General features: G+C 38.6%; 1 protein-coding gene across 1 annotated transcript in view; it reads left to right on the top strand.

The window, feature by feature from the left end:
* The window catches only part of LOC136864950 (pickpocket protein 28), a 434,926-nt gene that overhangs the window by 289,576 nt on the left and 128,613 nt on the right, over positions 1 to 16,737 (top strand). Inside the window, exon 7 of the mRNA XM_067142357.2 lies at positions 11,653 to 11,923. Coding sequence (XP_066998458.1) covers positions 11,653 to 11,923 — 271 coding nt within the window. The remainder of the gene's footprint in view (positions 1 to 11,652; positions 11,924 to 16,737) is intronic.

The following is a 16,737-nucleotide window of genomic DNA, read 5'->3' as shown; positions in this document are numbered from 1 at the left end:
GATTCCACTTCTTGACCCATATCATTGATATATATAAGAAAACATAAAGTTCCAATAATACTGCCTGGAGGAATTCCCCCCTTAATTATTCCAGGGTCGAATAAAACTAAGCCTACTCTAATTCTCTGAGAACTACTTTCTAGAAATATAGCGATCCATTCAGTCACTCCTTTTTCTAGTCCAATTGAAATCATTTTTGCCAGTAGTCTCCCATGATCTACCCCATCAAATGCCTTAGACAGGTCAATCGCAATACAGTACATTTAGCCTCCTGAATCTAGGATATATATTATATCTTGCTGGAATCCTACAAGCTGAGCTTCAGTGGAATAACCTTTCCTAAACGCAAACTGCCTTCTGTCAAACTAGTTATGAATTTTGCGAACATGTCTAGTATAACCAGAAAGAATGCATTCTAAAAGCGCAAATATTCATTTATAGGAAGGGGAGTTAGGGATTGGAATAATTTACCAAGGGAGATGTTCAATAAATTTCAATGTCATTGAAATAATTTTAGAAAAGTCTAGGAAAACAACAGATAGGGAATCTGTCACCTGGGCGATTGCCCTAAAAGCAGATCAGTATTGATTGATTGATTGATTGATTGATTGATTGATTGATTGATTGATTGATTGATTGATTGATTGATTGATTGATTGATTGATTGATTGATTGATTGATTGATTGATTGATTGATTGATTGATTGATTGATTGATTGATTGATTGATTGATTGATTGATTGATTGATTGATTGATTGATTGATTGATTGATTGATTGATTGATTGATTGATTGATTGATTGATTGATTGATTGATTGATTGATTGATTGATTGACACATGCAATGCTCGTCAAACTGACTGGCCTGTAATTGTCAGCTTTATGTCTACCACTCTTTTCGTTATACACACGGGGTACTATAGTAATTCTCCATTCATTTGCTCCTTCTTGCAAACAGAAATCAAATAAGTACTTCAGATATGGTAGTATTGTAGCGTGCTACTGCCATAACCTCTCCATCGACGTTCTACGAGTTTCTGCAAACTTCGTCGCATGTACATCTCCACATACTCTACAATTTTATGTTTCTACAAGACTATAATGCTATTATTATTATCTGCTCTGGTTATCAATACTTCTTCCTATCATCGGAATTACCTTACTTTGCTCACCTGCCGTTACCCCCCGACATTTCTCGACACACTGACCGCTGTCTTTCTGTCTGCCGCGCACCTACTACGTCACCTGCCACGTCACTTGATCTTTCTCGAATGAACTGGTCTTCGCTTCCGGGCGTGTATATATTGGACTGTTTGGCCCGTCTTGGGCAGACTGGCATCATCTTCTGTAAATAGTGTGTGTGTGTGTGGAGGGACTACGGACCTCGCACGGCTTGCCGTGTGCTGCGCCATTTTCTTCCCTACCAGCTGATGGAGTTATTCTGAAAGGACTTTGGTGAGCTAAACATATCATTTACTAAACTTGTTTTGGAAACTTTAAAACTCGGCCTGTTTCGGCATTTTGAGTGATGGCATGCTATGAAAACCTTCGAGGCCTTGGTTTCGAGTCTAACTCCTTGCCACCTTCAAAACTGATTAAGATTAATTGATTTTTAGTGCTGAACACTTTGGTGATGTGGACTGAGCCTAAACATCGTCAAACAGAACTTTCACAACCTTAGACGATTCTGAAAAAAATCTATTGGCAGATCAAACATTCTCCAGCATTACGCTGTCGGAGTTTCCTTTCTTTCCATCCTCACTTATCCTTATTGTACTGATCCTCCTTTTTACCCTATCCTTTTCTCTTTTATTAGGTGTATATGCTTTTTATATTAGGGCGCCCTGGAGGCGTATTCGTTTTTTTTTTGTGTGGCCAAATATTTCTTGATCTTCATGGTAAAAGTGTACTTGTTCCCTCCAAATTTGATCAGACAATAATATTAATAATTATCTTTTGAGGTGATTGTGTGTGTGACACCTCTTTTCAAAATAATAATAATAATAATAATAATAATAATAATAATAATAATAATAATAATAATAATAATAATAATAATAATAATAATAATAATAATAATAATAATTGAGAAAACTGGTTTGGTGATCTAGTTCCATTATATGGTCGAGATTCACGCTGACACAGTGTTCTATGTAACGATTTTTATAATTTTGTCCAAACTTATCTGTGGGTTAGTCCCCTTTCGAAAACGTTTCCTCTAAAACGGGGACCCGAGCTATTTTGTCTTTGTAATCAATGCCTGGGATTTTTGCTCGGACTATATCTTCTTGGTTAACAAGGTGTATATTGTGATAAACTTTTTTCACCAATTTTATTGACCAAAAAAAAAGAGTTGTTCTTTCAAAGGTTTTGAAACTCTACATAAGAAATATATCATCTGAGATGATTATCTGTATAACTTTGGAAAAACTGTTAAAGCACGTACCTTGCATGGCAGTTCCTTTTTAATCTCTTGTATATATATTGGTCAATTTTATTCTGTAGGTTTAGCATAATTATCCCTTTGATACTTTCCTAAAATGTCCAGGGTATATTTGAGGATCTATTTTCTTCAAAAATGTTAGTGTGTACTGTATTCTCGTTAAAGCTGCTGTTTCCAATACACTTGGTCATCTAAAAATTTTTTGTAACGTGGTGTTCTTTTTTGATGTTTGGTACCTACCACGGTAAAAGTCTCCTACTATCCCCCCAGTACTGCTTCCGCTCACTCTGCTCCTTTCTTGTTTGATGTGATCGACTGCTCGGTGCAGTGTTGCCTATGCACAGACATCGTTAGGTAGTTTTTTCTTTCAACTGGGATGAAAAGATTAGTTTTGGAGAAAGCTCTCAAGATATCTTAACTATGTTGCACAATACGTCACAGTATATACCAACACATTGCCTTTTTTCATATCCCCAGAGATCTTATCAATTCCAGCTGCTTTTCTAGTTTTCAAATTTGTATCTTTATTTGAAATGTCATTATTGTCATAGGTAAATTTTAATACTTACTTAGTATTAGTCAGCTCCTCTATCTGGGCATTATCCTTGTAACCAAAAGTGAGTGGAAATGGACTAGAAAAAAGAGTGACTGAATAGATGGCTATATTTCTAGAAAGTAGATCTCAGAAAATTAGAGTAGGCGAAGCTTTATCTGACCCTGGAATAATTATGTGGAGAATTCCTCAAGCCAATATTATTGGACTTTTATATTTTATATACATATCAGTAATATGCGTAAAGAAGTGGAATAAGAGATAAGACTGATTGCAGATGATGTTATTCTATACAGAGTAATGAAAAAGTTACATACTGCTGACTGAATACTTCTGTCTTTTGAAGATCCTCGCATTCATACTCACCTTGTTCATTAATGATTCCTGGAATGTCCTTCTTGGAACCTGTTTCTGCCTTAATGTACCTATGCATACTCTTCCATTTTTCACTAAAATTTGTATGAGCACCAATTATGCTTGCCATCATGTTATCCTTAGCTGACTTCTTTGCCAGATTCAATTTCCTAGTAAGTTCTTTCAATTTCTCGTTACTTCCACAGCCATTTCTAACTCTTTTCTTTCCAACCTGCACCTCCTTCTTAGTCTCCTTATTTCTCTGTTACAATATTCTGGATCTTTACAATACCTTACAACCTTTAAAATTAAAAACCTGTTTTCATATTCCTCAACAATTGCATTAAACCCATCCCAGAATCTTTTTCCATTTTTATTTACCCTTTTCCACCGATCATATTTACTTTCTAAATACTCCCTCATGCCCGTTTTATCAGCTATATAGTACTAATTAATAGTCCTAATTTTAATACCTTCCTTTCTTTCACATTTATTTTTAACAACGACAAAAACAACTTCGTGATCACTAATACCATCTATTACTTCGGTTTCTCTATAGAGCTCATCTGGTTTTACCAGCAGCGCATCCAGGATATTCTTCCCTCTAGTTGGTTCCATCACTTTCTGAATCAGCTGCCCTTCCCGCATTAACATATTTGCCATTTGTTGTTCATGCTTCCTGTCGTTCGCATTACCTTCCCAATTGACATTTGGTACATTGAGATCACCTGCTATTAAAACCATACACTTAAAGATAATTTGAAGTTTGCCATTCAAAAAATTCATGAATTTTGTGAAACCGATTTTTGGCATTGTTTTTCATTTCTAATATAAGAAGGACTAAGACACTTGTGATAAAATAATATTACAATTTTACACACTAAATTAATTTTAAATTTGTAACAATGTATTGTTAATAACAATAACTTCTGATAGTAATTGTCCATACTTTGTACAGTAATTAGCCGCTCTACTAGTGTCTTGGGTTTACTGAACAATACTCTTCTTGGAACAAAGTGTTAAATTCTACCCTACGTTTTCTAGGTTATACAGTTCACCTACATCATCATCATCATGTACACTATTTTCACATTGTAGCAGAAATGGCATCCTCGTCCTCAGCCAAGGAAATATGATTTTTGTAGTTGTTAGGTACACAGTTTTCGTGAAACGAACTATGGCAATCGTCACAACGTATTTCCCCCCCATTTTTGACCTTGCCATGGCATATGCAGCACGATACTCCATTGCCACCTTTCCCAAATAATTTCCTTTTAATTGTGCATCTGTCGCTTGCCTTGCGTTCCTTTTCCCCTTTCATTTCTGAACGTTTCCTTTTCCGTTGTTCTTTCTGCTCCTCTGCAGCAAGTTAAGCAAGGCGCTTTTTCTCAAACATGTCTTGATAGTTTTTTATGTCACAGCAAAAGCCTGGCTGCCTGTGATCTTCTTTCCTTTACGCTTAGCAGTTCAGTCCAAACAAGAAATTTCTCTATGTGTTCTAAATGGGCTCTTTTGATTACTGAGGAAGTCGTGCTGGTTGAACACTTTTCCTCCTCTCCTGTGTACATTCTCTTGCATGAGACATTGGTAGTTTCTGCTCATATTTGGCTGTGCTGTGAGGCATTATTTGGGGTCACATTGCTACTGATGTTTTCTGTCCCTTTTCTCTCAGGTGTCCCGCTAGTGGATTGGCAATCAATATCTTTCAGATTGGATGAGTGGATGTTACAATGAATCATACCACTTCCTGCATTGCTTGATTCAGCGCCTGACATTAGCCTGAAGTTCTTCTCTTCCTTCAAATATTTCCATATTGGGAAAGAGAGAGAAAATCTCAGCTGGTTTCTCGCAGAATCGTGCCATCGCTATTCTTAAATGTTTCAATTTTTTCAGCTCCTACACTGCTGAAAAATGTGTCATAATTCATATCTACATTTGAGATATTTTAATCATTGCAGGAAATCTGTCCCTGCTCCTTCGGGACCGCTGTCACATTCGATTTCCCAAGACATTTGGAATAATCGACTGCATCAGGATTTATAGAACAAATACCACATACTTCAAAACCTTTTGCCGGGGTTTCAGGTTTGGCAGCAGACTCAACTACTTTCTTCAGCAGAGGAGCAAATGACAATTTGTTTAGAACCTCACCTGGATGATTAGAATACCAATCACGCACTGCCTTTCGCCTGCATACTTGACTCACTTGTTCTCTCTTTTATTTGAGGATGAAGACGCAGGAAAGCCTATAAACAAACAAGAGAACTCAATACTTTCAAAATAATTTACAATTACATGTCTACTATTAAACATTTCTACAAATATCTTATTACCTTCAGCCAGCTTTCACCTGGGTGATTGTACCTGAAAGGGTTCGACCGTGGATTTAATGTCAAAATTTCTGTACGCTGGAAATGATGTCTTCTCTCTTTCTCGGGAAACCTTTCCTTGGCATTTCGAGAATCCATCTAGAAAGATTAAATTTTCCTTTCATTGTTAAGAACCATAGCAATAATACAAACTGTGTATCTCTCTAATTCATGTTACATATTTCGAAGCATCTTAGGCTTACCTGACTAAAGTATCGTCCTCATCCTTCGTGAGAACTGGTGATGGACCGAAAGAATCTTTGTGAGCAGGGTTTTTTAATTTTAATTGTAGACTGGTGCGTGTTAGGCCATATTTCTTAGCCACGGCTCTCAGAGATTTATCAGAATTGTTGTGTATTTCCGCTATTGCTGCTTCCATAGCAGCAGGATCGTACTTTGGAAGTTTAGGGATTTTTGCAATTACCTACAAAGTACCAATCAAAAATTGTTACAGTAATGGATCAGCCCAAGAACAGTTATTGGCCGGGTGGCCATTAACTGGATAGGCTGCTTTTATTACATAAACCAAGGAATATTGATATTCTGATAATATAAGAAGCTTATCTGCCGCATAAAAACCACGATTTTTATCGACTACCAAAACACAGGTATTGGCCGGGGTGGCCAATAGCTACATGATGCAATTTCTTCAGTTACAATTATTGGCCACCCACGTGTATGGTATACACTATAATTATTCTTATAAATTACCACATTAACTCATTTGTTATTAACTTAATTCACCTCAGTAACCTTCCCTAGTGTGCAGGACAATATTGAAACAGTATCAGAGATATTTGAAGTACGTCCGGACGCTAAAGAATTTTGCAAGAAATATCACAATATAAAACACTGTGCCAATTGAGTGTCGCCATTTTGAACTCTCACAGCTAATGGAGGGACAATGTTCCGTGCTCATGGAGAATAAAGGATAGGTCTGCCATCTGGTGACAAAAATCAGACTTTAAATGCTACCATTGCCTAAGGTGTCCAGTTACTATACGGTTTGCTCTATCACATCCCCACATAGCTGATTATCTTATCAAATAATTCTGAATCAGCGTCAGTGCTACCCTTTCCCGGTCTCGATACTCCAAAGACATCAAGTTGACTGTTAAATTTAGAGATGAGCCTTACACCTAAAATTTCATGTTTTCATCTTTAACTTTTTCGTAGCTTACAAATTCTTCTTTTACCAGAATGAATACTTCCCCTCCTACCATTCCTATCCTATCTGTACGATACACACTCCAGTTCCGTGAGAATATTTCTGGATCCATTATATCATTTCTCAGCCATGATTCAACTCCTATTACAATATCTGGTAAGTACATATCAAAAAAATTACTTAATTCGATTCCTTTCTTTACAATACTTCTACAGTTGAGCACTAACATTTTTATGTCATCCCGACTTGACTTCCATTTCCCAGTACCCTTATCACCGCTCTCTGCCTTGTATTAGATTTAGCAGATGGAGTTCAGCCTGAACATCCAAGACTCAGCCAACAAAAAGATCTCGCCATAAGTGTAATTGTGGCATTCATCCTACTTGCTACCATAAGTAATGGGGAGGAAAAGAAAAACTCTTGCAAGTGACTGGAAGTAAAGAATTATGCCCGAAGAAGAGATGTACATAGTTTTGGTTTTTGTACATAACTTTCTGTTCTTTAGTTTTACAATAAATATGTACTCTAAGTCTTTTGTTGCTAACAAAATGTTGAACAATTTATAGCCTACATTCACCTTTTGTTTCGGTCATTTATAGTTTTGAAGCTACGTACACTGAAAGTTGAAACTTTGGTGTTTTTTTTCAATAGTGAAATATTGAACTTCGTCACCCCCGATAAAATGGAATCGATGTGTAACCATTATTATTACATAATCACATTCTCTTGTTTATACTGAACAAAATGATAAGTAATGTGATTTTACTACCATTATGTATTTTTATGAATGATTTAATAAAACTTGTACGAAGACGTTACAGTCCTTTATCACTTAAGAGGATTTTACGTATCACGTGGAGGGTTACGTATTCGCATAGGGGCCTCATTTTACCACATTCGGCGTAAGATTTCCATTGGTCAATGTCCTTGGACTACATCCCCTGGTATGTCACCACGCGATAGTTTTCATCGTTCCCCTCTCAACTAGCTAATTGAAATACAACCAATTTATAATGTGGCGTGTTTTCTCTCATTTATTCAACAAAAAGTTGTTAATTATTGACAATCAATATATAGGTGAGGTGGCTCAGTATATACGAGATTTTATTACGTAAGTCTTCAAGAGTCCGCCTCTATGGTGCAGTGGTTAGCGTGATTAGCTCTCATCCCCGGAAGCCCGGATCCGGTCCCGGCACTGACACGAAATTTGAAAAGCGGTACGAGGACTGGAACGGGGTCCACTCCACCTCGGGAGGTCAACTGAGTAGAGGTGAGTTCGATTCCCACCTCAGTCATTCTCGAAGTGGTGTTCCGTGGTTTCTCACTTCTTCAGGCAAATTCCGGGATGGTACCTAACTTAAGGAAGGCCACTTCCTTCCCTCTTCCTTGGCTGTCCCTTACAATTTTCCCATCCCTCCACAAGGCCCCTGTTCAGGATAGCAGGTGAGGCCACCTGGGTGAGGTACTGGTCATCCTCCCCGGTTGTATCCCCCGATTCCAGGACACTGCCATTGTACAGTAGAGGTGGGACCTCTCGCTGAGTCCGAGGGAAAAACCGAGCCTGGAGGGTAAACAGATTAAGAAAAAAAAAGAAAGTCTCCAAGATAGTTCAAAGAACAAACGTAAAATATTTTAATTGTTCCGTGCTCGAAGGAAACTCACTCGCTATCGCTCTTCGGCCCATTCTAGAAAGTATCATCTAAGTCTTCAGCCAGTTCTTATCCAGCGCTGAATAACATCGAACAGCTGCTTCGAGGTTTCTTTCAGGAACTTTTCTAGAGTAGTCAAAGACGTTGATGGAGGTCAATAAATTACCCTCATCATATGATTTCATGAACTAAAGTGATGGCGAGCCGCTTGTGTAATTCTTTCACACACTTCACCTCCTGTTTTCCTTCCCTTACAAATTAATGAAGATTCTGTGACCTATGCCACCTATGATCTGCCTCACAACACTTATGAAATTAGACACTGCATTCCTTGCTTTGATTGCATTCTATCGGTCTTGATTGTAGCTATTTATACGAGCACTAAACGAGACAATATTTTGTTAAAAAATAAGTTAACCAGTAAATAAATGCCTCGTTATTCAACTAACACCAAAAATCAAATCGCCCCATGGCAGGTTTTGTCATGTTGCCAAAGTTTCCTTATTCTCAAATATTAAATTCACTGTTCTAGATTTAAAGTTCCACCGAGTCGCAGGACAGCTCGAAATTCGACGAGCTACCACCGACTGCAATTCAGACAAGCGTTACGATTACCTTGAAAAGTACGTGAGGAAAGCCGATAAATCCAGGAGAACACCCTTACGGATTTGTACTGTGAAGCACAGTATTGATGAAATGTGTACTAGAACTGATCGCCCCGATTACTTTGTGAGGTCTATCTTAAGAATAGAATGCAGTTCGTTTAAGATGATTTTAGAATTTACAGCTGCGCTTTGACCCTCCGCTTTAAAAAATCCTCAAAACCTTCCAAACTGCTGCCCGTTATTCTCGTAACGAAAACCCAGTGCCAGCTGTGACTATTGCGAGATATGAGCTCGTCCGTCTGCCGTTACTGCAACGAAATCTACCTTCTTCACTTCCTGCATTATTGTGTCACGTCAAACTTCCAACATACACTGCTGGTAAGTTTTTGAGGTCCCTTTCTAGTACTGCATTATGTATACTTGCACCGAAAAGGACTAGGCCTAAGAAGACGACAGGATTTTTAGAATTGCTAGGCTTGTCGTGAACTATCAGTGCAAGTTCAAACGCCCCGCAGAATTTGATCCAATCGATAAGTTTGTAAAGCACACACATGTTTCTTCTTGATATGCGCCATATTTACACTGCCGATAGAACTGAGATTCACCATATTATATAAGGTATGTATTTACCATTATATTTGTGTTGCTTTATGAATTTGTTCAGGTGGCCTAGACCAGTGACGCTGTTACCAAATAGCAGACAAGGGGAACAGGAAAGAGCGATCCTTATATCACAACCGCATATCCAGTTGTTTTCGTACACTGCCCAATGAAAGTTTCTGTAATAAACACAGATTACTATCGAATTTTGCTTTCTGATTTATAATCATATCTACGTGAACTATCGGTTAAATTCGTTTTGGATTCCGCAAAAGGAACACTTCATATACACGCAGGTAGGGAGGGGACTCTACTGGCGAGAACAGTACACCGTGAGAGGGAAGTCAGCTGTAGGCTAGGCTGATTGGGAAAAAAGACTGCGCTATTACAAAATGTTTTACAAAATATTATTAATTTATAATTACTGCATATCGTTTATAATTATTTCAATTTATAAAATTGTGAGTGTGCTATAGGGCAGTAGGGAACGCCGTGTCATGCTACTATCGAATTGTTGTCGTTTCCTCCTAAAATCAGTAATCACTGACTTCTGTCATGAGGTATGAGGCAATTTAATTAATGAATAATTTCGAAACATTCCGTGTATGAATGCCCATTTGCTCATCTACAATGTCACTCATGTTTTGGAAACAAGTGCAAATTATTATTTTTTTACTTTATTTTATTTGTAGTCGTATTTTGCTCGCTGTCCCCATCGATATTGAACTTGATACGCTATAATAAACACAAAACTTAAAGAACTGATGTAAAAATCAGCAGCTGAACACTATCCCATGGAAAATAAATGAACCTATTTTCATACGCAACAATGGGAACTTAATTGAATGGTTGAGATTAAAAGGAGAAATTCTATATACCGATCAAAATAAAATGAGATAGCTATTTCAATTCTGGAATGAAGACGCATCTAATGATGGAATAGGAGGCCAATATGCCTACACTGCTACACAATTGCATGCTGTTGGATGTTTTGACCGAGTTGAAGAACGAAATCATTCCTGGAGTGCACTTGTGGTAAGGCCCATGCCTAATCAGGAGATAACCCTCTATAGGACGTGGTGGTTCGCTTTCTTTAAAAGAGCAACAAAATGGAGGAACATCAAATGTGTCAATATCAAATGTTCATTTTCCACGTAAAACCGAGGAGTTATATAACGGGCCAGGTTTTCTTATAGTTAAACCAGTAATGTTTTCAAACTATACAAGAGTGGTGAAGTTACTCTTCCTGTTCTTAGAGCGTAGGATGGCAAGGTTCCAAAACAAAGCTTGTAAAAGTTGTTAAAATAACTTATTACATTCCTGACGACCACAAGGAATTCTAACATGGTAAAACTTTTGTCGAGTATAGTTTTCTGACATTTTATCCCTTTTTCCGATTGAGTTACAGCAATGAAAGATTCCGAAATATTTTACTCCGTTTAATACAGAATATAACTAGAAGAGTTAAAATTTATCCCTCTCAGCTTAGTTACTAAGTTCCTTAAGACTAAATTTGTAATCGTAAACTTTGACTTTTTATTAGAATAAGCAACAGTTTGCTAGAAGTAATGGTACACGAAAGCGTTTCCTTTTAATGACACCTGTTCAAATTCTTGCTCATCTCATTATTCAGGTCGAACAAACCGCTACGATAAACACAGTGAAATAAAGGAGGACCTTGATCCATCTTCCGCAGTTTTGACTAGAGCTTAGACCGTTTTTCTGAATACTTTTATGCTCTTTTTTGTGAACCTTATCATGTTAGCAGGTACCTAACTTGACATTATCACCCAGATTAGATTTTTGATGGATTTAGGTAGTTCTCTACACGTATTGTCTCATTTTCACCATGTATCCGTAATTCCGCTCTACCATTCGTCATGGTGGCAATAATAGTGATGATTGTTGTAGATGCACCTCCACAGCCCAGCCGAGTTCCCACGTATGAAGGAGCAGTACCAGTTGATACCACTGCAGAAGAATGTGCTGCTGACAGTGAAACCTAACTTAATGACAACCAGCCCGACGCTAGAGAAATACCAACCGCAGTACCGCCAGTGCTACTTCGCCAACGAGAGAAAACTACGCTTCTTTAAAGTGTACACCCAGCAGAACTGCGCACAGGAGTGCGAGGCCAACTACACCGTCCAGGAATGCGGCTGTGCCGAGTTCTTTATGCCACGTGAGTATGGAGTCTCTTCGTCATTCTAAAATCGTAGCGGGATTAGTAGTTCATTTTGTTAATGAAACTCATAAGGAAACAGGAGATCACAAGTTGCTAGACCTTGGTCTGACTGTTGAGTACTAAACTAGCGGAGATGAGAGCAACAACAGTATAATCTTATTTTTGGTAAGTTTCAGAGACTTAGGACACATTTTGTTTTCTTGAGGATCGGCAATATCAGACCATTCTAGGCCTAAGCTTTCAAAGGAGTATTATTCCCTCATTTTTGAAGTGGCCAATTTCTTTTCATTCGATTGTCATATCTTTACTTCTTCATCCATTAGGTCAGATGACATCCCAGTTTCGCTCACGACACCAACCACCACCATCGTCATTAACTTATTAGCACGTCAACGATGCTCGCAGTTGATGGGTTTGGCATTATATATTGTAACCGTCCATCTCATCCAAAACTTTCTTTGGTGTCAAGTTATCCCCGGGTTTGAACCGCTTTGGTCTGTCCTCAGCCATCCAAACTACGTTGTAAAACGGTATAGGTTCCCGTACTTGGCCTCCACTGTTATTTAACCACTCGAATAGACCCACTCTTTCACATTCTGCGCTCAATCACCGTGCCCATCAAGTTTTCGAGTCTTTCCTGTTCCTCGTCCGCTCGGTCCAGTCGTTTTTCTGACAGGAGTTTCTTTCGCATTGTTCTGATACAACGTTATTTGTCCCACTAACTCGTTATAACGTTCCATCGTTTCCTCTAACAAAAGTATAAGTTTTCCAACTGTTTATTCACCTCTTCTCTCCCTTCCTTACACTCCTTCTGTATTTTTTCATATTTTCGTTAATCTGCGTTTTACTTCGTTCAGTCATTTCTTTAACGTCTTCTCTCCCTTCCTTACATTTCTTCTTCATGTCCTCGCTAACCTGACCTATCTTCTGATCTAACAACTCCTCCATCAAAGCCCTCATGGCTTCCATATCCATCTTACAAACAATATTTAATGAAATTGAGCTTCCCTCGACTCGAACCTCGGACTAAGAAAGATCATCTAGAAAAGATAAAGTTTATTCAAGGGTTAATTTAATCCCGCTTCGCTAATTTCCACAATAATCTGAATCACACCAAAACTATAGCCTCAACACGGCTATCTCAAAGTTGCCTAATATAGCATCTTGCCAAGAGTAATTTTCGTCATAGTAAGTCATCGGAAATTCCGAACCGGCAGCCTTTAATCACATTATTAAAAATTTCGGATATGTCCACAAACTAGATAAGCTAGAAATAAATACCAACATAAGTGGTGTATGCCAATAAATTATGCCATCCTCCTAGTATTGAGGCTGATACACCCATTAAAATGGGTAATACCGCCCCAAAACGTTCCACATGAACCCAACTTACTGCCATTTTACAACAAATAAAAGGCCTGAAGCCACCTTTCTCATCCGCGAATTTCTAACACAAATTTAATAAAATGATTTATCAAGTAATTCCAGACTGGTACCCATAAATACGTCTACGTGACGGGTATCAAAATTTATCTTTCCTCAGAATGCGAAAATCATTCCATTGTTTCCCTGGACTTGATTATAAATCCATACTTGATGTTGGGTACGTCAATTACTATGAATGACTGCCATGGTTATCGTCAACTTAATTAGAACCACGACTATGTTCTCATTTGCCGTTGATGTATAAAATTAAATTTAATTTGTCATTCATTCCGGAATACTGGTCCAATTATCAGCATCCTATATCATGAACTACAATAGTGTTCCTTATTATAATTGGCCAGTTTTATAACTTTAAATGTGGCATTACCATGCCGTGCGCCTATTTTCGCAATTATAATACATCGAAACTGCTTATCAAAAGTGCCGAAAATGCCAAAGTGCCGAAAACGCCAAACACGCTGGGCACCATATGGAACCATACAACAGCAACGAAAAATGACCCACATTGGGCTACAGCCATATGGGACCATACGCCATATTGCTAGAATGTATGGGACCCTTTTGGTCAAGAGTCAAGTGCCACCTCATCTGGAGAAACCAAAAAAATGAATCCAAACTGATGGGTGAACAAATGCCCTTCGGACCGTGCGAGGATCGACCGCACATCAATAGTATAAGTCAGGGATTACTCAGAGGCCTTCTCCTCCTCCTCCTCCACAGGCTCCTCCGCAGAAGCCTCCTCCACACGGGCGGAAAATTTGAATTTTGGCGCGAGATTTGAATTTGTAAACAAAACCACGTGCTTTCTTGACAGCTGACATCCGCCACCTTGCATCCCTAACCTCAGTGCCGCTATCATGACGGGGATAAACCTTATTGTTACCAACTTAGAGACGTGGTGGCGGCCAATTTGAATAATTCTACATGCTTTACAAAGCCCCGTGCTTTTTTGACAGCTGTCATCCGCCATCTTGCATCGCTAACCTCAGTGCTGTCCTCTTTACGGCACTACCTTTGAAATGTGGTGGCGGCAATTTCCACGTGCTTTTCTGACAGCGGCCATCTTTAATCAACAAAGCATCATGCTGCCATCTTTAGCTACTACTTTTGAAATGTGGTAGCAGGCAATTCCCACGTGCTTTCTTGACAGCCATCGTTAATCAACAAAGCATCATGCTGCCATCTTTAGCTACATACCTTTGAAATGTGGTGGAGGCAATTTTAAATTCTATGTGCTTTTTGTGCTATCCTTACGGCACAAATCTACATACATTTGTCATTTGGTGGCGGTAATTTGAAAAATTCTATGTACTTTCTTGACAAGCTGCCATCTTTAATCAGCAGAGCACTCGTAATAAGGGGCAAATCTACAGCGATCATCAACAAAGTGCTGGCTAAATCTACATGCCTGCAACTTTACGCATGTAGTAGTAGGCAATTTGTCAGGCGCTATCTTCTTTGTTGACGATCCCTAACCAACGGATTTGTTAAGGATTCGAGTTAAAGCATGCAGAAGCAAGCATAAAAAACTACAGCCTTAGGCGAATGCTGCTCAGCACGACTCTCATCTAACATGCTCTTGTGCAACAACTCAGAGTCAAAGCTTGCAAAACGGAAGTGACTTAGCAAAATACACATTATACATATACATTATATATATATATTACGGTAAAATCCCGGTTTTGTCACGTCAGGAAGGGCATCCGGCCGTAAAACAGATTCTTGCTATTTAAAATCTTAGTCGTTGCGTCAGGAAGGGCATCCGACTATAAAACAGATTCTTGCGATTTAAAATCCCAGTCTTTGCGTCAGGAAGGGCATCCGGTCGTAAAACATATTTTTAAGACTGAGACTAAACAACTAATCAACATATTTAAATCTTGTAACACGACGATTTTGCCACTTAACCCAACACATCACACAGCCACGTCACATACATTACTGGACTTAATTGTGACGAATAACCCTGAGAGGGTACTGACCCACGTGCAAATGTCTGCTTGCGGACTATCCAATCACGACTTTATTTAGCTTATTCTCTTAAATGCCCCAAGTACAGACCTAAATTACTTACATTCCGAGACCTAAAAAGTATAAATAACGAAGCCCTATTATAAGACGCTGCAAACGTACCTTGGCATAACGTCCATATTTTAGATAATATAGATGATAAAGTGGAGTTCTTAAACACACAACTGCTAGCTCTTCTTATTAAACACGCGCCAAAACGCACTGCTCGCGTAACACGCCCTGCGGCTCCATGGATGACTCAGGAAAGACGATACTTAATGACAGAGAGAGACAAAGCTTTCAGAAAATTCAAAACTAGTCAAATACCAAACGATTTTGACCTGTACAAGACCCTTTGTAACAGGACCACACAGGCCGTAAGGAATGCTAAAATAAGACACTCACAGAACATTTTGCTAACTCGAAACACGACAACAATCTGAAAAACCGTTAAAAAATGGGCATAGGTGGAAATAAAATACTTAATGCTGACATTAAACTATCACTGGATGATTTAAACCAATACTTTACTACAAGGCCAGTTAACATTGACGAGACAACCAAAGAACAGACGATTAACAAAATTCTACACAATGGCAATACTAACAATGGAGAACAATTATATTTTTCCCTTGTAACTCCTGCAGAAGTGAGACAAATTGCACGATCAATAAAGACAACTGCGACAGGCTGTGACGAGATTGTTACACAGTTACTGTTAAAAACTCTAGACGTAATCCTACCAACTCTAACCCACATCATTAATACATCACTGATAAACAGCATAATCCCTTCCGTTTGGAAATATGCAATTGTTCGCCCACTCCCCAAGACCAATAATCCCGTGGAACCCCAAGACTTTCGATCCATTTGCATTTTACCATTTCTGTCCAAAAGTTTGGAGAAAATACTGTAGTTCACAGACAAATAACCGCATATTTAAATAACAATATGCTTCTTGACAATACCAGTCTAGATTTAGAAGCAATCATAGCGCAACTACTGCACTGCTTAAAGTTATAAACGACATGGGAGTAGCTATGGATACGGGAGAAGTTACTGTTTTAACTCTTCTAGACCTTAGTAAGGCCTTCGAATGCGTTGACACGGACATACCAATAGCAAAATTACATGCTCTTAATTTCTCACAAAGCCCACTATCCTGGATGTATTCCTATCTCTCTGATCGCCGGCAGTGTGTATCTACAGGTGCAAATTTCTCTTCATGGCAATCTGTAGAGACTAGAATACAACAGGGTCAGTGCTAGCGCCACTCCTACTTTCGATCTTCATTTCAAGACTAACACAAGTAATTAAACATTGTCAATATCATGTGTACGCAGACGACATACAAA

This window comes from Anabrus simplex, chromosome 2, assembly GCF_040414725.1.
Source record: "Anabrus simplex isolate iqAnaSimp1 chromosome 2, ASM4041472v1, whole genome shotgun sequence".
Classification (NCBI taxonomy): Eukaryota; Metazoa; Arthropoda; class Insecta; order Orthoptera; family Tettigoniidae; genus Anabrus; species Anabrus simplex.
This window is presented reverse-complemented; position numbering and strand designations above follow the sequence as displayed.